Source organism: Nomascus leucogenys, chromosome 9, assembly GCF_006542625.1.
Source record: "Nomascus leucogenys isolate Asia chromosome 9, Asia_NLE_v1, whole genome shotgun sequence".
NCBI lineage: Eukaryota > Metazoa > Chordata > Mammalia > Primates > Hylobatidae > Nomascus > Nomascus leucogenys.
In genome coordinates this window covers 110034983-110057774 of record NC_044389.1, presented here as the reverse complement: position 1 = coordinate 110057774, position 22792 = coordinate 110034983, and the positions used below count along the sequence as shown (strand labels likewise).

Genomic DNA, 22792 nt, shown 5'->3' with positions numbered 1-22792 from the left:
TATAAAGACACATGCACATGTATTTTATTGTGGCACTATTCACAATAGCAAAGACTTGGAACCAACCCAAATGTCCAGCAATGATAGACTGGATTAGGAAAATGTGGCACCTATACACCATGGAATACTATGCAGCCATAAAAAATGATGAGTTCATGTCCTTTGTAGGGACATGGATGAAACTGGAAAACATCATTCTCAGTAAACTATCGCAAGGACAAAAAACCAAACACTGCATGTTCTCACTCATAGGTGGGAATTGAACAATGAGAACTCATGGACACAGGAAGGGGAACATCACACTCCGGGGACTGTTGTGTGGTGGGGGGAAGGGGGAGGGACAGCATTAGGAGATATACCTAATGCTAAATGACGAGTTAATGGGTGCAGCAAACCAACATGGCACATGGATATGTATGTAACAAACCTGCACATTGTGCACATGTACCCTAAAACCTAAAGTATAATAATAAAATAAAATAAAAAATAAAAAATAAAATAAGAGTTTATTGCATGATGCAAATGGGTAGTCACTGCCATGAATACATTTAAAGATTTGACATAGACTCTAAAAATGTGACCTTTTCTCCATAATTATCTATGAACTCCAAGAGGTTTTCTGGATTTTTGTCCCAGCCTTTTTGATTGTTCGCAATGATAGCTTTGAGGCAGCTCAATGCTCATTGTGATTAACATAAAAGAGCCTCCGTGGGTCTAACAACTTTCAAATTAATATTGAAAAGAACTTCCATTTGAACATGTTTAGTTTATGATCCTGCTCATGGACTATCAAGTCTTCAGGGGCATAAGGAACTCTTACTGTATCACCTGGATCAAGAATACAATCCCTTATTGCTGGATATCAAGGGCTGTTTGAGTCAAAGAGAGGCATTTCCCCAGAGAAAATTATAGCATCAGACAAAAGTAACAAAAGTCAACTCTGAAACCCCATTAAAACCTGTAAAATGGTTATTAATATATATAATGGAAGTAGGAGATTAAAGTAAGCCTGTCTCCTAAAGACATTCCTTAAAACTCCGTACATGAAACACTTGGCCCACATCACTTTCTAGAACATTGCAGCACCTACCTCACGGTGGATTATTATCCTAAAACGTACATGGGAGCATGCCTATGGGTGGAGAAGTTAAATTGTGACATTAAAATGACTGCTTCTGCTTCAGCCAGGTGAGACGCTACTACCAAAAGATGAAAATGGAAAAGTAATATTCGACACAGTGGATCTCTGTGCCACATGGGAGGTGAGTGCTTGGAGGACAGAGTACAGAAAGGGAAGACAAGAAGAGGTAAACCTGTTCCCCAGCTTTCATATGCAACAATGAAATATGCACCACTGGAACTGGAAATTAAGGAGCTTGACAAAGGAAGTTTTGCTGAGTGGTAGGGAAGAACACATGACTGAAATAGAATAGCGGGAAATGAAGGAGATAAACTGGGGACAAGGAAGACAGGTATTCCTCCCCCTCCATGTACATTTATCTCTCCAGCTTCCTAAAGAGGATACACAAATTCTTCTTGCTGTCACTATCCTTTTGTTATCTGTTGTAATTTTTTCTCTTGAGAATCACTGCTATTTTCATTGTCATATCTTAACAGTTGTTGCTTTAACAATTCTGTCTTGCATTTATCATAATCTGCAGCCAACTGCACAAATAATTCCTCATAATCCCTTTCTCCCCAGGTCATGGAGAAGTGTAAGGATGCAGGATTGGCCAAGTCCATCGGGGTGTCCAACTTCAACCGCAGGCAGCTGGAGATGATCCTCAACAAGCCAAGGCTCAAGTACAAGCCTGTCTGCAACCAGGTGAGCACCCTCAGCCTCCTCTCCTTTGTCTTCTCAATGTCCATCTTCCTGTCCTACTGCCTGGCTTCCATTTGTTCTGTTCCACTTTCACTTGTGAAACAGAAGATTCTAGAAAGCAAAACATCTGTCTAGAAGAAAATGGAAGACCCTTAATTGCACCTCTCCTTGGAGAAGTCTTAGTGAAAATGGTACAGACACCTTCATGCTAAATTGTGTGTAATATTTTTGGGGGAGGTAAATTTCATCAAGGAGGACTGAAATGGTTAATCAGAGCTCAGGGAGAAGGTGGACTTATCTCTAAGGTATGAAAGACCACCAGAGAGTGGATTGGTAAAGATGATTTGGAGTATAATGTGTATAATTATAGAGGCCATAAAAACATGTGATGAGCAATAAATCAGGAGAGAGTGAGAATAAGAAGATAGGTACTACGGGTTTAAATAGGGTTTCGATGTCTGAATGCTTTTTCTTGGCATCTCTGTTTTCATAGTTCTTGAGCAGGTACTAAAAATTAACTAGAAACAATGAAAGTCATCCAGGTTAGGGAGAGGAAGTCACCCGTTTATGAGAGCTGCTTGAGAGATAAGCTGAAAGGACGTGGCGTGCTACCCCCACCCCCGCCTCATGTAGAAAAGCCTGCCAATGTTGCCTCATTTAGACCCAAACTCCAAAACGGGAGTCTTATAGCTGGACCACCTAGGAAGAGAGGTTCTAAAGCACAAAAAAGAAAGCATTTCATTTTGGGACACTTATTTGCAGCTGGAAATGGGGGAATGGGCTAACTGGCTAAACTACTATCTTGTCCATCCTGCCTTCATTTCAGTCCTTCCACATTGCTATTTGGTGTTTGGACTGTGCCAGAAGAACTGTTTTATACAGGCTGCTATTCAATAAATTTGTAAATACCATACCCACCAAAGGATTTAACACTGAAAAGATTAAGGTAACTTTGGAAAATTCTAAAAGTCACTTTTCACTCCTGAGATGTAGGTGGTCAGGAGAAATGAGGAACACTGTAGAAGCCATATGCAAGATGCACAGATGGCATCGCGTTTGTTGTGGACTGTTGATGTTGACAGGATGGAAGAAGTCAAAACTGAACTTTATAAAGTAGGGTATAAGAAAATAAAGATGTCCCTGTACTTACAGGTGCTAAGAAACTAGACTTGAAGAACTTGTCTCTCTCAGAAATTGAGAAATCGTTAGCAATGGTTGAACTGAGCTAATCAACTCCTTGGCATTTGCAGCCTACCTGTGCAATCATAGGACATGAAATAAAGGAAGGACTTGAGAAACTCCATGATGTGATAATGAAAAGAAAAATATTGCAGTAATATAAAAAGATGAATATGATACCTTTTCTATATATGAAGAATAGATTTTCTCTGGTCTGATTTTGACAAATGCAAGACTGTCTACAGCCTAGTTTTCCTGTATGCCCTCCTGGGTGCTATCAAACCTTCATTTCATTGAACAATCAGATGCCCAACTCTGTGGCTTTGTGGAAGATGAGTAAATGCAGTAATGCTTGAAATGGTCTCTTCTCCCTAGCCCACAAATATTTTGGTACTATCATTTTGGGAAGTCAAGCAAGTATAATAAATTAACCAGAACACAATTGCGGAAATTTGATGCAAAGTTAGTGAAATAAAACTTAAAAGAGTGAAAAAAAGAAAGTTAACTATTTATGGAGATAACTAGTTATGGTGGATGAAATCAACACTGAGGAAAATTTAGCAGAACATTGAGCTGACCTTCTGCCTGCCCACATCTTATTCTGATGCACTGCTTTGCTTTCTGTCATCAAATCAACTGTTTAGAAGCATCTATTCTGTGTATGGTTCTGTTCTCTTACTCTTTTACTACTTAGAGTCAATGAGTACAGGTCTACAGTTGAAACACGTATTTAAAATTTATGTATTTGGCGATATAATACAAAATCATGATTTTCAATTAAAAAGGAATTAATGTGGTTTTAATATTAGTTTTACTCAATTTTTATTATGACAACTTTCGAATTTTAGAGAAATTTGAAGGGATAATACAGGACATCTACATGTTACCATCTATATCCAAAATTGTCAACACTTTGCCAACCTGGCAAATATATAGGCATATATGAGTATATCTACATCAATACATGCAGTATTTGTTGAATCTCTTCGAAATATATTCCAGTGATCACAATTCACCTCTACAGACCTTTCAAAGCATGGCATAGGAATGAAGATATTCTCCCAGTAACAGTGCAATTATTATATCTAAGGAAATAACAATAATGCCCTCATATCATTGATTATCCAGTCAATATTCATATTTCCCATTGTTTTATTGAAAGATCTTATACCTATATTTTAACCATAAATACAAGATGAAAAAATTTAAAGATACCATATAATAAGATATTAAGTACCTGAAATTATACCTAATAAAAGATGTGTGTGACCTCTAAGGAGAGAATTACAAAACAATGAAGAGTAAATAAATAAAAGATGTATCATGAAAACAAAAACAAAAAAAAACATCCAATTGTGACTTTCAGTTTGTTGTACTTTGGTCAGTTAACTTGTTGTTCCAAGTTTTTAAAATGTAAGTTTGTGTAGATTAGAAGTTATACTTCAATGCTTTATATCATAGAAGTTAAACATTTTTGGTGAGAAACTGCCTCTACATTGCTGTATCCCTGAAATTATACCGCAGTAGGCAGCATGAAATGACAGATTGTCCCACAATTAGTGATGCTAATTTTGATCACTTGGTTAAACAAGTGGTAATCAGATCTAATTTCCAGAGACATGTGTTCTCCCCTTTGTAATTACTAGTAATCTGCTGGGTGAAATAATCAAGAGGGAAAGTTATATTACACAGCAAATTTTCACATGATGATCGAGTATACATCAATGATGTTTTAAATTTTTGTATTCTATTATTATTGTATTTGTTCTTTCCTTGGGGCTTTAAAGTAATTAACTTTCGATTTTAACTACAAGTTTTACTATTCTTACTTTATGTTTTATTATAAAAAAATTTTTTTCACGAAGTCAAGAAAAGAAACAATTACTGCTCTCAGATATGCCAAAAGCTTAACTCCTTCCCTTTAATTATTCATGTCCTAGAAAAAAATTACTGTAATGATCACTGTATTAGTCCATTTTCATGCTACTGATAAAGACACATCCAAGACTGGGACTTATAGTTCCAATATGGCTGGGGAGGTCTCACAATGATGGCAGAAGGCAAGGAGGAACAAGTCACATCTTACATAGATGATGGCAGGCAAAGAAAGAGCTTGTGCAGGAAATCTCCTCCTTATAAAACCATCAGATCTCGTGAGACTTATTCACTATCTCAAGAACATCATCGGAAAGATATGCCCCCATAATTTAATTATCTCCCACCAGGTCCCCCCCAAAAACATGGGAATTATGGGAGCTACAAGATGATATTTGGGTGGGGACACATAGCCAAACCATAACATGCCACCCCTGGCCCCTCCCAAATCTCATGTCCTCACAATTCGAAACCAATCATGCATTCCCAACAGTCTTCCAAAGTCTTAACTCATTTCAGCATTAGATCAAAAGTCCACAGTCCACAAAGTCTCATCTGAGACAAGGCAAATCCCTTCCACCTATAAGCCTGTAAATTCAAAAGCAAGTTAGTTACTTCCAGGATACAATGGGGGTACAGGCATTGGGTAAATACAGCTGTTCCATGTGGGAGAAGTTGGCCAAAACAAAGGGGCTACAGGACCCATGCAAGTCTAAAATCCAGCAGGGCAAATTTTAAAGCTTCAAAATGATCTCCTTTGACTCCGTGTTTCACATCCAGGAGTTAATGGAACTCCATTTACATCCATGCTGATGTAAGAGGTGGTCCCTGTGTTCTTGGGCAGCTCCACCACTGTGGCTTTGCAGGGTACAGCCTCACTTCTGGCTGCTTTCATGGGCTAGCATTGAGTGTCTGCAGCTTTTCCAGGTGCACAGTGCAAGCTGTCAGTGATCTACCATTCTAGGGTCTGGAGGATGGTGGCCCTTTTCTCACAGCTCCACTAGGTGGTGCCCCAGCAGGGACTGTGTGGGGGCTCTGACCCCAGAGCACTGCCCTAGCAGAAGTTCACCATGAGAGTGCAGGCTTAGCGGTAAACTTCTGCCTGAACATTCAGGCATTTCTATACATCCTCTAAAATCTGAAATCTAGGTGGAGGTTCCCAAATCTCAATTTTTTTTTTTTTTTTTTTTTGAGATGGAGTCTCGCTCTGTCACCCAGGCCCAGGATGGAGTGCAGTGGCGCAATCTCAGCTCACTGCAACCTCCGCCTCCCAGGTTCAAGTAATTATCCTGCCTCAGCCTCCTGAGTAGCTGGAATTACAGGTACATGCCACCATGCCTGGCTAATTTTTGCATCTTTAGTAGAGACAGGGTTTCACCATGTTGGTCAGGCTGGTTTTAAACTCCCAACTTTGGGATCTGCCTGCCTCAGCCTCCCAAAGTGCTGGGATTACAGGTGTAAGCCACCATGCCCGGCCCCATACCTCAATTCTTAACTTCTATGCACCCATAGGCTCACTACCACATAGAAGCTGCTAAGGCTTGGGACTTGTACCCTGTGCAGCCATGGCCTGAGCTGTACCTTGGCCCCTTTTAGTCACGGCAGGAGAGATTGAGATGCAGGGCACCAAGTCCCTAGACTGCACACAGAATGGAGACCCTAGGCCCAAGCCCATGAAACCATTATTTCCTCCTAGACCTCCACCTCCCTCTGGGCCTGTGATGAGAAGGGCTGCCACAAAGGCCTCTGACATGCCTTGGAGGCATTTTCCCCATTGTATTGGTGATTAACATTTGGCTCCTTGTTACTTATGCAAATTTCTGCAGCTGGCTTGAATTTCTTCTCAGAAAATGGGTTTTTAATTTTTACTGCAAGTTTTCTGAACTTTTATGCTGTTTCCCTTTTAAAACTGAATGCTTTTAACAGCACCCAAGTCACTTCTTGAATGCTTTGCTTAGAAATTTCTTTGACCAGATATCCTAAACCATCTGAAGTCCAAAGTTCCACAAATCTCTAAGGCAGGGACAAAATGCCACCAATCTCTGCTAAAACATAACAAGAGTCACCTTTGCTCCAGTTCCCAACAAGTTCCTCATCTCCATCTGAGACCACCTCAGCCTGGATCTTATTGTTCATATTACTATCAGTATTTTTGTCAAAGACATTCAACAAGTCTCTAGGAAGTTCCAGACCTTCTTATACTTTTCTGTCTTCTCCTGAGCCCTCCAAACTGTTAGAAACTCTACATGTTACCTAGTTCCAAAGTCACTTCATTTTCAGGTTATCTATCTTTCAGCAACGCCCCACTCTACCATATTAGTCCATTTTCATGCTGCTGATAAAGACATACTCAACAGTGGGGAAAAAGGGGGAGTTTAATGGACTTACAGCTTCACATGTCTGGGGACACCTCACAATCATGGCAGAAGGCAAAGAGGAGCAAGTCATATCCTACGTGGACAGCAGCAGGCAAAGAGACAGCTTGTGCAGGGAAACCCATTTTTAAAATCATTAGATCTTGAGAGACTTATTCACTATCATGAGAACAACACAGGAAAGACCCATTCCCATGATTCAATTATCTCCCCTGGGCCCCTCCTACAGCATGTGGGAATTATGAGAGCTACAAGATGAGATTTGGGTGGGGACACACAGCCAAAACATATCAATCACCATTGGTGAAGGCAAATACTTTTGATCACTCTGTCTTTTAACCACTCAACGCTATGAAGACATGGATTGTTTTGCTATAATTTGTGACTCATTTTATTCATTATTGGTTTTTGATGCTCAAATCTATACAAATGTTACTGGGATTCCTATAAAACTACTTTCTTTTAAACCTGCCCTTATGAGTCTTTAAAGAAATTCTTACATTCTGGCACAATTTGATGTTCAAAGCTCAGAATCTTAACCTATCCCAAGTCTGGAACTTGCCATGTGCACTTCTAGTGGTCAAAGGTTGTTAGAAACTGGCCCTGGTTCATAGAGTTGCTTATGCTCACAAATAACATTTCTATATATACTTTTAGACCAGCAATATAAACTGTATTTTTATAAAATGATTGTTACTTGCCAGTAATATTCTGTCCAAATTTAATGTTATACTTTATTCAGCTTATTTTAATCTTTATATTAACATATCTGTTTTGAATTATCTGATGCTTTTCTGTCTTGATCATCTAAAGGTAGAATGTCATCCTTACCTCAACCAGAGCAAACTGCTGGATTTCTGCAAGTCAAAAGACATTGTTCTGGTTGCCTATAGTGCTCTGGGAACCCAACGACTATGGTAATAAAAGCAACAGGAAGTATACCTAAAATGCCATTTTTATGAAAACTTTTAGTTATACCATACTCAGTCTCCTAGAGTTCACTCTCAATGGGTCAGGGTAAGGGGATAATTTGCATTTCTTACGAGATCCCAGGTGATGCTGCTGCTGTTCAGGGGCCTCACTTGAGAGGCTCTGGTGCAGAATGAACACCTTAGTCTGTTTAGGGAGCCTCCTACCAAACTGAATCCAGCCTCAAGACTTCAGCATTTCTGTCTTTCCTTCCAGGATAGTGGACCCGAACTCCCCAGTTCTTTTGGAGGACCCAGTTCTTTGTGCCTTAGCAAAGAAACACAAACGAACCCCAGCCCTGATTGCCCTGCGCTACCAGCTGCAGCGTGGGGTTGTGGTCCTGGCCAAGAGCTACAACGAGCAGCGGATCAGAGAGAATGTCCAGGTGAGGAGTTGAATGGGTATCAGGGATCCTGCACAGTGTCCTTCACACGTGTGCTTCTTGTAAGGTTCTCAGGACACCCTTGGACTAAGTCCACTTCCTGGGCATTTCCTATGCACAAATGCTTTGTGTGCATGAGGGTTTTCTCCTCTACCACAGGAGGAGCAGCATGGGTGGAGAGAATCAGGATGGGACCAAAACCAGGAATTTTGGTTTCAACATAAAGTTGGAAACTTAACTCTATCCCTCTGCTAGGGACATCACCTTTTCTTCATTTTCTGAAGTGAGGAGTTGGGTTAGGTGTTCTCTAATCTTCAAAAATCATTGCAGATTTTTTTTTTCATGTCCTTGTTTACTCAGTATAAATTTCATATATTTATTCTCTTAGAATTATTTGTTGAGTGCCTGTTGAAGTCTTTGGGTATTTTATTAGGTTGCATGTCTTTTTCTATGTGTAGAAGACCATAATTATACTAAGTAAACTTATTAAAGAAAACTTCTCAACATAGAGGTTTAATACAAAACCGTTTATTTAACTGACAATTCCATGGTTTGAAATTTAGCCTAAGCTCCACCTGAACTCAGTCTAGTCCTGTTTCTGGCTGGGCTCTCTCACATGTGTGCAGGGCAATCAGGCAGCTCTACAGAATTAATCCAGAATTCATATTCTATATATTCTTTAAGAGCTTCAAATGTATTGTTGAAATACCCTCTCCAAAAATTTACCCGTATTTTGATTCCCTTTATGGTGGTTTTAATAAGCAAAAGTTTCTACTCTTAATGTAGTCAAATTCTTTATGACATTTTCTTGTAGTTGCTAATATCATGACTTTTTCTATATTGGAAACATGACAATATGTTACTATATTATGTAGTAAAATATTATATAGTAATACAAAGTAATATACTATTTTCTATTAATATCTTAAAAAAGTATTAATGTACTTTTATAAACTGGGATAGTAATTTGATTTTTAATATGTGAAATAAGGGTACAAATGTACATATACATAATCTTCACTTGATACTAAAATGTCCTACTAAGAATTATTGAAAAGTCTGTATTTGCTCACTTATCTTGATTTTTCATCCTAAGTGTCCATAAGTACTTCACTGACATTTCCCCCCTTTCAGAGTTAACTTTCCTGTACGGTCTAGATTATGTTGAATAGAAAGTCTTACTACCATAATAGTAACAGTATTTTTCTGACTTATTCTCTTATATAATAATGGCTTGGCTAGTCCTGAATGAGTGTTCTGTTACATAACGTTCAGTATTATCAACTTCAACAAAAGGGCTAATATTTTGTTCTCTGGCTGAAATTGCTATGAAACTGCAGATCAATTTGGTAAGAACTGATTGAGACTTCCAGATTATGGCCATAGACCATATGAATATTCAGTTATTTATGTGATATTTTAAGATATGCTTCAATTAGTTACATACCATTCTTTATTAAGGCATTTGTGTATGTTTTCCTAGATTTATTTGTAGAAAAATTATACTTTTAATAGTCTTTGGATAACTTTGAGAATTTTCTAATCTATGCAAATATTCTAAGAATACAATGAATGCTTCTTACCTAGATTCATCAATTGCTAAATTGATGACATTTTAATTCTCTTTTCCTCTCATTCTCTGTATCATTAGAGTATTCCATTAAAATTTAGTAATTTAGCTGCATAAATGTATTCTTTTGAGGAGTGTCTGTTCATGCCCTTCAACCACTTTTTGATGGGGTTGTTTGTTTTTTTCTTGTAAATTTGTTTGAGTTCATTGTAGATTCTGGATATTAGCCCTTTGTCAGATGAGTAGGTTGCAAAAATTTTCTCCCATTCTGTAGGTTGCCTGTTCACTCTGATGGTAGTTTCTTTTGCTGTGCAGAAGCTCTTTAGTTTAATTAGATCCCATTTGTCAATTTTGGCTTTTGTTGCCACTGCTTTTGGTGTTTTAGACATGAAGTCCTTGCCCACACCTATGTCCTGAATGGTATTGCCTAGGTTCTCTTGTAGGATTTTAATGGTTTTAGGTCCAACATTTAAGTCTTTAATCCATCTTGAATTAATTTTTGTATAAGGTGTAAGGAAGGGATCCAGTTTCAGCTTTCTACATATGGCTAGCCAGTTTTCCCAGCACCATTTATTAAATAGGGAATCCTTTCCCCATTTCTTGTTTTTGTCAGGTTTGTCAAAGATCAGATAGTTGTAGATATGCGGCATCATTTCTGAGGGCTCTGTTCTGTTCCATTGATCTATGTCTCTGTTGTAGTACCAGTGCCATGCTGTTTTGGTTACTGTAGCCTTGTAGTATAGGAATCTAGAACCAGAAATACCATTTGACCCAGCCATCCCATTACTGGGTATATACCCAAAGGACTATAAATCATGCTGCTATAAAGACACATGCACACGTATGTTTGTTGCAGCACTATTCACAATAGCAAAGAGTTGGAACCAACCCAAATGTCCAACAACAATAGACTGGATTAAGAAATGTGGCACATATACACCATGGAATACTATGAAACTGGAAACCATCATTCTCAGTAAACTATTGCAAGGACAAAAAACCAAACACCGCATGTTCTCACTCATAGGTGGGAATTGAACAATGAGAAATGGACACAGGAAGGGGAACATCACACTCCGGGGACTGTTGTGGGGTGGGGGCAGCGGGGAGGGATAGCATTAGGAGATATACCTAATGCTAAATGACAAGTTAATGGGTGCAGCAAACCAACATGGCACATGGATACATATGTAAGAAACCTGCACATTGTGCACATGTACCCTAAAACCTAAAGTATAATAAAATTAAAAAAATAAATAAATAAAATTTAGTAATTTAGTATTATGTTAGCAATGAGTGACATCTTTCTGATATTTAAATTCTTTCCAATTTGAATACTGAGACCCTCTTCAAGCAACTACTTGTGTTCTTTGAGCATGATGTTATTAGGATTTGGACAATTACTGTCTTGAATTTTATTGAAAACAATTGTTTTTCACATTATACCTGTTTGTCAAAGATGGAAATACAGATGAATATATTTGGATTTCAGTATTTCTACATCTGATGTGAAACTGTGTATCTGCAGACAAAGAGAGGATCTCAACAGATACTAGAGATGAAATAAAGTTAACCTTGTGTGTACATGACTGGTTCAGGTACTTATAAGATTCAGAAGAATCTAGAGAAACATTTTGAAACTTATAATATAGACAGTTTGATAGTGATACAATTTGGATATTTGTCTCCTTCTAATCTCATGTTAAAATGTGATCCCCAGTGATGGAAGTGGGGTCTGGTGGGAGGTGTTTGTGTCATGGGGGCAAATATAGAAATATAGAAATCCAACAATATCCATCTGTATTAGTCTGTTTTGTGCTGCTGTAAAAAAAATACTTGATGCTGGACAATTTATACAGAAAAGAGCTATATATGGCTCACAATTTGCAGGCAGTACAAAAAGCACAGCACCAGCATCTCATTCTGGAGAGGCTTCAGGAAGCTTTAATTTCCAATGTTAGGTCATTCCTTTGCTCCCATACCTGATCATAGGCTGTTAGAAGCAGTCACATTATCTCTTGAATGTTTTCCTGCTTAGAAAAATGATAAAGGGGGGGGTGGAGCCAAGATGGCCGAATAGGAACAGCTCCAGTCTACAGCTCCCAGAATGAGCAGCACAGAAGACAGGTGATTTCTGCATTTCTGTTTGAGGTACTGGGTTCATCTCACTAGGGAGTGCCAAACAGTGGGTGCAGGACAGTTGGTGGAGCGCACTGTGTGCAAGCCAAAGCAGGGCGAGGCATTGCCTCACTCGGGAAGCGCAAGGGGTCAGGGAGTTCCCTTTCCTAGTCAAAGAAAGGGGTAACAGATGGCACCGGGAAAATCGGGTCAGTCCCACCCTAATAATGCGCTTTTCCAACGGGCTTGAAAATGGCACAACAGGAGACTGTGTCCCACACCTGGCTCAGAGGGTCCTATGCCCATGGAATTTCACTGATTGCTAGCACAGCAGTCTGAGATCAAACTGCAAGGTGGCAGTGAGGCTGGGGGAGGGGCGCCCGCCATTGCCCAGGGTTGCTTACGTAAACAAAGCAGCCAGGAAGCTCGAACTGGGTGGAGCCCACCACAGCTCAAGGAGGCCTGCCTGCCTCTGTAGGCTCCACCTCTGGGGGCAGGGCACAGACAAACAAAAAGTCAGCAGGAACCTCTGCAGATTTAAATGTCCCTCTCTGACAGCTTTGAAGAGAGTAGTGGTTCTCCCAGCACACAGCTGGAGATCTGAGAACAGACAGACTGCCTCCTAAAGTGGGTACCTGACCCGCGAAGCAGCCTAACTGGGAGGCACCCCCCAGTAGGGACAGACTGACACCTCACTCGGCCAGGTACTCCTCTGAGACAAAACTTCCAGAGGAACTATCAGACAGCTGAATTTGTGGTCTCACGAAAATCCACTGTTCTGCAGCCACCACTGCTGACACTCAGCCAAACAGGGTCTGGAGTGAACCTCTAGCAAACTCCAACAGACCTGCAGCTGAGGGTCCTGTCTGGTAGAGGGAAAACTAACAAACAGAAAGGACATCCACACCAAAAACCCATCTGTACATCACCATCATCAAAGACCAAAAGTAGATAAAACCACAAAGATGGGGAAAAAACAGAGCAGAAAAACTGGAAACTCTAAAAAGCAGAGCACCTCTCCTCCTCCAAAGGAACACAGTTCCTCACCAGCAACGGAACAAAGCTGGATGGAGAATGACTTTGATGAGTTGAGAGAAGAAGGCTTCAGACAATCAAACTACTCCGAGCTACAGGAGGAAATTCAAAACAATAGCAAAGAAGTTAAAAACTTTGAAAAAAATTAGACGAATGGATAAATAGAATAACCAATGCAGAGAAGGGCTTAAAGGAGCTGATGGAGCTGAAAGCCAAGTTTCGAGAACTACGTGAAGATTGCAGAAGCCTTGGGAGCCGATGCGATCAACTGGAAGAAAGGGTATCAGTGATGGAAGATGAAATGAATGAAATGAAGCGACAAGGGAAGTTTAGAGAAAAAAGAATAAAAACAAACGAACAAAGCCTCCAAGAAATTTGGGACTATGTGAAAAGACCAAATCTACGTGTGATTGGTGTACCTGAAAATAATGGGGAGAATAGAACCAAGTTGGAAAACACTCTGCAAGATATTATCCAGGAGAACTTCCCCAATCTAGCAAGGCAGGCCAACATTCAGATTCAGGAAATACAGAGAATGCCACAAATATACTCCTGGAGAAGGGCAACTCCAAGACACATAATGGTCAGATTCACCAAAGTTGAAATGAAGGAAAAAATGTTAAGGGCAGCCAGAGAGAAAGGTCGGGTTACCCACAAAGGGAAGCCCATCAGACTAACAGTGGATCTCTTGGCAGAAACTCTACAAACCAGAAGAGAGTGGGAGCCAGAAAAGAATTTTCAACCCAGACTTTCATATCCAGCCAAACTAAGCTTCATAAGTGAAGGAGAAATAAAATACTTTACAGACAAGCAAATGCTGAGTGATTTTCTCACCACCAGGCCTGCCCCAAAAGAGCTCCTGAAGGAAGCACTAAACATGGAAAGGAACAACCGGTACCAGCCACTGCAAAAACATGCCAAATTGTAAAGACCATCGAGGCTAGGAAGAAATTGCATCAACTAATGAGCAAAATAACCAACTAACGTCATAATGACAGGATCAAATTCACACATAACAATACTAACTTTAAATGTAAATGGGCTAAATGCTCCAATTAAAAGACACAGACTGGCAAATTGGATAAGGAGTCAAGACCCATCAGTGTGCTGTATTCAGGAAACCCATCTCACTTGCAGAGACACCCATAGACTCAAAATAAAGGGATGGAGGAAGATCTATCAAGCAAATGGAAAACAAAAAAAAGGCAGGGGTTGCAATCCTAGTCTCTGATAAAATAGACTTTAAAACAACAAAGATCAAAAGAGACAAAGAAGGCCATTACATAATGGTAAAGGGATCAATTCAACAAGAAGAGCTAACTATCCTAAATATATATGCACCCAACACAGGAGCACCCAGATTCATAAAGCAAGTCCAGAGTGACCTACAAAGAGAATTAAACTCCCACACAATAATAATGGGAGATTTTAACACCCCACTGTCAACATTAGACAGATCAACGAGACAGAAAGTTTAGAAGGATACCCAGGAATTGAACTCACCTCTGCACAAAGTGGACCTAATAGACATCTACAGAACTCTACACCCCAAATCAACAGAATATACATTTTTTTCAGCACCACAGCACACCTATTCCAAAATTGACCACATAGTTGGAAGTAAAGCTCTCCTCAGCAAATGTAAAAGAACAGAAATTATAACAAACTGTCTCTCAGACCACAGTGTGATCAAACTAGAACTCAGGATTAAGAAACTCACTGAAAACCGCTCAACTACATGGAAACTGAACAACCTGCTCCTGAATGACTACCGGGTACATAACAAAATGAAGGCAGAAATAAAGATGTTCTTTGAAACCAACGAGAACAAAGACACAACATACCAGAATCTCTGGGACACATTCAAAGCAGTGTGTACAGGGAAATTTATAGCACTAAATGCCCACAAGAGAAAGGAGGAAAGATCCAAAATTGACACCCTAACATCACAATTAAAAGAACTAGAAAAGCAAGAGCAAACACATTCAAAAGCTCGCAGAAGGCTAGAAATAACTAAAATCAGAGCAGAACTGAAGGAAATAGAGACACAAAAAACCCTTCAAAAAATTAATGAATCCAGGAGTTGGTTTTTTGAAAAGATCAACAAAATTGATAGACCACTAGCAAGACTAATAAAGAAGAAAAGAGAGAAGAATCAAATAGATGCAATAAAAAATGTAAAAGGGGATATCACCACCGATCCCACAGAAATACAATCTACCATCAGAGAATACTACAAACACCTCTATGCAAATAAACTAGAAAATCTAGAAGAAATGGATAAATTCCTCAACAAATACACCCTCCCAAGACTAAACCAGGAAGAAGTTGAAACTCTGAATAGACCAACAACAGGCTCTGAAATTGTGGCAATAATCAATAGCTTACCAACCAAAAAGAGTCCAGGACCTGATGGATTCACAGCCGAATTCTACCAGACATACAAGGAGCAACTGGCACCATTCCTTCTGAAACTATTCCAATCGATAGAAAAAGAGGGAATCCTCCCTAACACATTTTATGAGGCCAGCATCGTCCTGATACCAAAGCCTGGCAGAGACATAACCAAAAAAGAGAATTTCAGACCAATATCCTTGATGAACATTGATGCAAAAATCCTCAATAAAATACTGGCAAACTGAATCCAGCAGCACATCAAAGAGCTTATACACCATGATCAAGTGGGCTTCATCCCTGGGATGCAAGGCTGGTTCAACATATGCAAATCAATAAATGTAATCCAGTATATAAACAGAACCAAAGACAAAAACCACATGATTATCTCAATACATGCAGAAAAGGCCTCCAACAACATTCAATGGCCTTTCATGCTAAAAACTCTCAAGAAACTAGGTATTGATGGGACGTATCTCAAAATAATAAGAGCTATCTATGACAAACCCACAGCCAATATCATACTGAATGGGCAAAAACTGGAAGCATTCCCTTTGAAAACTGGCACAAGACAGGGATGCCCTCTCTCACCACTCCTATTCAACATAGTGCTGGAAGTTCTGGCCAGGGCAATTAGGCAGGAGAAGGAAATAAAGGGTATTCAATTAGGAAAAGAGGAAGTCAAATTGTCCCTGTTTGCAGATGACATGATTGTATACCTAGAAAACCCCATTGTCTCAGCCCAAAATCTCCTTAAGCTGATTAGCAACTTCAGCAAAGTCTCAGGATACAAAATCAATGTACAAAAATCACAAGCATTCTTGTACACCAATCACAGACAAACAGAGAGCCAAATCATGAGTGCACTCCCATTCACAATTGCTTCAAAGAGAATAAAATACCTAGGAATCCAACTTACATGGGATGTGAAGGACCTCTTCAAGGAGAACTACAAACCACTGCTCAATGAAATCAAAGAGGATACAAACAAATGGAAGAACATTCCATGCTCATGGGTTGGAAGAATCAATATCGTGAAAATGGCCATAATGCCCAAGGTAATTTATAGATTCAATGGCATCCCCATCAAGCTACCAATGACTTTCTTCACAGAATTGGAAAAAACTACTTTAAAGTTCATATGGAACCAAAAAGAGCCCACATCGCCAAGTCAATCCTAAGCCAAAAGAACAAAGCTGGAGGCATCATGCTACCTGACTTCAAACTATACTACAAGGCTACAGTAACCAAAACAGCATGGTACTGGTACCACAACAGAGACATAGATCAATGGAACAGAACAGAGCCCTCAGAAATAATGCCACATATCTACAATTATCTGATCTTTGACAAACCTGACAAAAACAAGAAATGGGGAAAGGATTCCCTATTTAATAAATGGTGCTGGGAAAACTGGCTAGCCATATGTAGAAAGCTGAAACTGGATCCCTTCCTTACACCTTATACAAAAATTAATTCAAGATGGATTAAAGACTTACATGTTAGACCTAAAACCATAAAAACCCTAGAAGAAAGCCTAGGCAATACCATCAGGACATAGGCGTGGGCAAGGACTTCATGTCTAAAACACCAAAAGCAATGGCAACAAAAGCCAAAATTGACAAATGGGATCTTATTAAACTAAAGAGCTTCTGCACAGCAAAAGAAACTACCATCAGAGTGAATAGGCAGCCTACAGAATGGGAGAAAATTTTTGCAACCTACTCATCTGACAAAGGGCTAATATCCAGAATCTACAATGAACTCAAACAAATTTACAAGAAAAAAACAAACAACCCCATCAAAAAGTGGGCGAAGGACATGAACAGACACTTCTCAAAAGAAGACATTTATGCAGCCAAAAAACACATGAAAAAATGCTCATCATCACTGGCCATCAGAGAAATGCAAATCAAAACCACAATGAGAAACCATCTCACACCAGTTAGAATGGCCATCATTAAAAAGTCAGGAAACAAGAGGTGCTGGAGAGGATGTGGAGAAATAGGAACACTTTTACACTGTTGGTGGGACTGTAAACTAGTTCAACCATTGTGGAAGTCAGTGTGGCGATTCCTCAGGGATCTAGAACTAGAAATACCATTTGACCCAGCCATCCCATTACTGGGTATATACCCAAAGGACTATAAATCATGCTGCGATAAACACACATGCACACGTATGTTTGTTGCAGCACTATTCACAATAGCAAAGACTTGGAACCAACCCAAATGTCCAACAACGATAGACTGGATTAAGAAAATGTGGCACATATACACCATGGAATACTATGCAGCCATAAAAAATGATGAGTTCATGTCCTTTGTAGGGACATGGATGAAACTGGAAACCATCATTCTCAGTAAACTACTGCAAGGACAAAAAACCAAACACTGCATGTTCTCACTCATAGGTGGGAATTGAACAATGAGAACACATGGACACAGGAAGGGGAACATCACACTCCGGGGACTGTTGTGTGGTGGGGGGAGGGGGGAGGGACAGCATTAGGAGATATACCTAATGCTAAATGACGAGTTAATGGGTGCAGCACACTGACATGGCACATGGATACATATGTAACAATCCTGCATATTGTGCACATGTACCCTAAAACTTAAAGTATAATAATAATAATAATAAAAATAGGACTAAGAATACTTATGTGACTATATGTTAGGAATTGCTAAGATTATGTATGTGAAAGAGGCTTGTAAACTACAAAGGTAGTATACATTGAAGTGTTAATATTTGTATATAATAAAGTGAAATAGAAAATGGACATACAAAAAAAAACAAGAAAGAAATTTCTTCCACCAGATACCCTTAATCATCACTAAGTTCAGACTTCTACAACGTCCTGGAATGGACATAATGCAGCCAAGTTCTTTCCTAAGGTATAACAAGGGTGATCTTTGTTCCAGTTCTTAGTAAGTTTCTCATTTTGATCTTAGACTTCATTAGCCTAGACTTCGTTGGCCATATTTTTAATCAGCATTTTGGTCAGAATCATTTAACCAATGCCTAACAAGTTCCAGACTGTCCCTTATCTTCCCATTTTCTTCTGAACCCTCCCGACACTTCCCAACTGTGCTAATTACCCAGTTCTAAAGCCACTACCACATTTTCAGACATTTTTAGCAATGTCCCACTCCTAGTAACAATTTTCCGTATTAGTCCATTGTGCGCTGCTATAAAGAAGTACCCAAGGCCAGATAAAATATGCCAAAAGTTGTTTTGACTTACCATTTTGCAGACTGTACAAAAATCATGGCACCAGCATTTCGCTTTGGTGAGGCCTCAGGAAGCATTTACTCATGGTAGAAGGTGACAGAGGAGGAAGTATATAGAATAACAAGAGATGAAGAGGGAAAAAAGGAAAATGTCAGGCTCCTTTTTAAACCAGATTTCATGTGAACTAATGCAGTGAACACTCATTACCATGGGGAGGGCACCCAGCCATTCATGAGGGATGCCCTCATGGCACAAACACCTCCCACCAGGACCCACTTCCATCATTGGGGAATTACATTTTAACATGAGATTAGGAGGGGACAAATATCCAAATTGTATCACCATCAAACTGTCTAAATTATATATTTCAGAATTTCTCTAGATTCTTCTGAATCTAAGTACATGAACCAATCATGGGCACACAAGGTCAACTTCATTGCATCTTTAGTTTCTGTTGAGATTTTGTCTTCAGTTTTGTGCAGTTTCAATATATAATATCTAGGAATATATTTATATTTTATCTGATATTCTTTAATCACTTGAGAGTTTAGAGATGGTCTTTCATGACTTTTGGAAACTTATCAAGTATTTTACATATTGCCTCTACACCCTATTGTGTGATATACTTGGCTATTCCAAGTTGACCATTATTCAATCTAAGAATAAAAATTTTCTACTTCTTTGGTAGGTTTTTGAATTCCAGTTGACATCAGAGGATATGAAAGTTCTAGATGGCCTAAACAGAAATTATCGATATATTGTCATGGATTTGTAAGTAACTTTGGAAAATGGATTGCCCAGTCTATTTTTAGAGGAGGAACATCAGATGGGTGTTGAAAGTGACCTCAAAACCAGGGAGAGAGAGGCCAGTGCAAGTGAGAGGTGAGACAGGAACTCTCTGGAACTCTCATTCTGGATTCACTGCAGAGCTCTGTTCTCTGACAGGGTGAGTAGACCCAGGGTCAGCATGGGTCAACCTGTGCCTCTGCTCTCCTGACTCCATGGAAATTTCCAGAGCAGCCAATATTATTGCCGAATCTGCAACTTTCATGTAGGCCTGGCATTTCTGCTACGGCCTAGTGGACAGTAGATATTGCCCATATGGCTTCATCAATGTTTTCCCAAATCTGTACTTATAGCTTTTTCTTCCAAATCCACTCAGTTCCTTATCAGATAAAAAACATTTCCAACAACATTGATGTCCATGCCAGAAATTCTCATCTCTTCCATATGGAATTGCTCACTAGATCATGTCAATTCAATATCTTTAATTGTTTCAAATTTCTTTCTTCCTTCTCCTTAGACATTTGCTCATGACCCAAACACTGCATTTTGCCTCCAGGAAGTTTGCCCTTAGTGGGCAATAGAATTCTTGGCTTTAATTTTTGCAATATGGAAATCTCAATGCAGAGTATAAAGAAGTTTTAGAGAAGATAGATTAAAAATCAAGGGAAGAGCCAGGCTCAGTGGCTCATGCCTGTAATCCCAACACTCTGGGATGCCAAGGCAGGTGGATCACTTGAGGTCAGAAGTTTCAGACCAGCCTGGCCAAAATGGCGAGACCCTGTCTCTACAAAAAATACAAAAATTAGCCATGCATGGTGGCACACACCTGCAAATCCAGCTACTAAGGAGGCTGAGGCAGGAGAATCCCTTGAACCCGGGAAGCGGAGGTTGCAGTGAGCCAAAATTGTGCCACTGCATTCCAGCCTGGGCAACAGAGCGAGACTCAGTCATTTAAAAAAAAAAAAAATCAAGGGAAGAGTTGGAAAGTCCCATCGTTGGGGATAATATATAGCTGACAAAAGATCTTACTCTTTCTATATGCTCCAAGGTTCTAGGATTCACAGAAAGGCACTCATGTGATGAGGGCAAAACGAGTTATGTCACTGCCTGCAGTGGAGATGTTAACAAGTAGTAGACATGAGATGATGTATTAAAAAGGATAAGCACAGCAGCACATCATAAGAACTCAAACATTTTTAGATATCATTGTTTATATCTTTATTAGTTTAGAGGAAAATAGTAAAATAGAAAATCATGAAAAGGAAAGGAAAAGTGGCAAACATCAGTAATTCTCACCAATCAGTTATTCAATATTAATGAATCATTTATTCATCCTATTTTGTGTGATTTTCACCTAAAGATTGCCCTTAGCATATTGCAGGTTTTGGATATGGAACCCCATATCATATATGACAATTTACATGTCTGAATTAAAGAAAATATTTTCCATATGGTAAGCAGCTAGTCAGTAATGAATACATTTTTTAAAAGGAAATGTGATTGCTAGCAATAACATTTAACCCTCAAAACTTTTTGTTAGTGATGAACATATAGCTGGCTTATTTCTATTCAAAACAATGCAGGATGAGTTCCTGCTTTCATTGAGAATTTGAAGTAGAAAAGGTCAGAATATCTCTTTGCTCTGTTGACAGATATGGAGGACTATGTTTGAACAATTGACCCTGTGTAGTTTGTGTGATAAATTCCAGGCAATGGAAATAAGTTGAAAATTTTCTTATTTTGAAAAAAAAAAACACCCATTATAAACTCATGTTCATGAAAGACATATTCTACAAATAGTCCGAAAATAAACTTCTTAACATTCACACTAATGGCAGCTTCATATAAATCACTTTGCTACCAGCTTTTTAATAGAGTCATTTCATCCATATTTATGTACTATCCTTTCTCTTTTCAGTCTTATGGACCACCCTGATTATCCATTTTCAGATGAATATTAGCATAGAGGGTGTTGCACGACATCTAGCAGAAGGCCCTGCGTGTGGATGATGATGCAGAGGATGTCTCTATGCTGGTGACTGGACACGCAGCCTCTGGTTAAATCACTCCCCTCCTGCTTGGCAACTTCAGCTAGCTAGATACATCCATGGTCCAGAAAGCCAACATAATAAATTTTTATCTTGAAGTAATTGAATGTTTTTCCTTAAAGATTCTTTTCCTCCTCCTTTCTCTGTTACTTGTGTGTTTCTTTTCCTTCTAATTCTTTAGGGCCAAAAATTGATTTGCCTATAAGTTTGGGGCAGAGAGTAGATGATAACAAATATTTTATAGACATTTTTGAGGTGACAGTAGGTAGAGTTTTCAGCCTCTAGAGGAGGAGCAAGTGACATATTTGTTAGTCTGTCTTTAGCTCTTTCAGAAAGAAGAAAACACACAGCATAGAACCTGAACGTGAGCCATATTGACAGGATGACCAACAATCCAAGGCCTCCCTCCAGCATCACAGGAATGGGAGCTCCAGCAACCTAGGGGTGCAGCATCCCTGTGGGGTAATGGTTAGGGAGGTGGGAGGGCACCCATCCAGGAGAAATAATTAGAAGTCAGATATGGGAGAGGTGAGGAGAAGGGAGTTGATCACATTCTGCTTGGGAAATACAAACACATGCTCTTTTGTTAATTACGTCTTGGGCATAAAAGGAAACTTCCCACATTGTTTTAAGGCTGAGAGCCAGGCCTTGACCTCGTCTGTGTGCTCAGTATCAGCAGTGACCTTGCTGGGCTGTGGTGGAGCAGGACATCAAAGACACCAGTGACTGGCCACATTCTCCTGAATATCAGCTCCATTTAGAACAAATATTAGGTTCTAAAAATATACTCTTAATTTGTTCTACTCAGTCTTTTGAAATATTTCATACATTCACAAAGGCACACTTACTAATATAAAATATCTGAAAGCCATTACGTGTTATCAAATTAATTTCAAAATTGCAACTACATCTAATTATCCAAAAATTCAAAACTCTTCTGAAAACAGAGTATGTAAAATAGCATGATGCTTTCAAACTGTGTAAGAATTATTCCTGAAAGTTACT

General features: G+C 39.3%; 1 protein-coding gene and 1 pseudogene across 1 annotated transcript in view; both read left to right on the top strand.

Annotated features, from left to right (window-relative positions):
* Positions 1-21700, top strand: part of LOC100605385 (aldo-keto reductase family 1 member C4) — a 40654-nt gene extending 18954 nt beyond the window's left edge. Inside the window, exons 4-9 of the mRNA XM_030819358.1 lie at positions 1185-1262; positions 1703-1825; positions 8065-8168; positions 8437-8605; positions 19642-19724; positions 21658-21700. Coding sequence (XP_030675218.1) covers positions 1185-1262; positions 1703-1825; positions 8065-8168; positions 8437-8605; positions 19642-19724; positions 21658-21700 — 600 coding nt within the window. The remainder of the gene's footprint in view (positions 1-1184; positions 1263-1702; positions 1826-8064; positions 8169-8436; positions 8606-19641; positions 19725-21657) is intronic.
* On the top strand, positions 2130-3159 carry LOC105738196 (annotated as a pseudogene).
* Positions 21701-22792: the final 1092 nt, after the last annotated feature.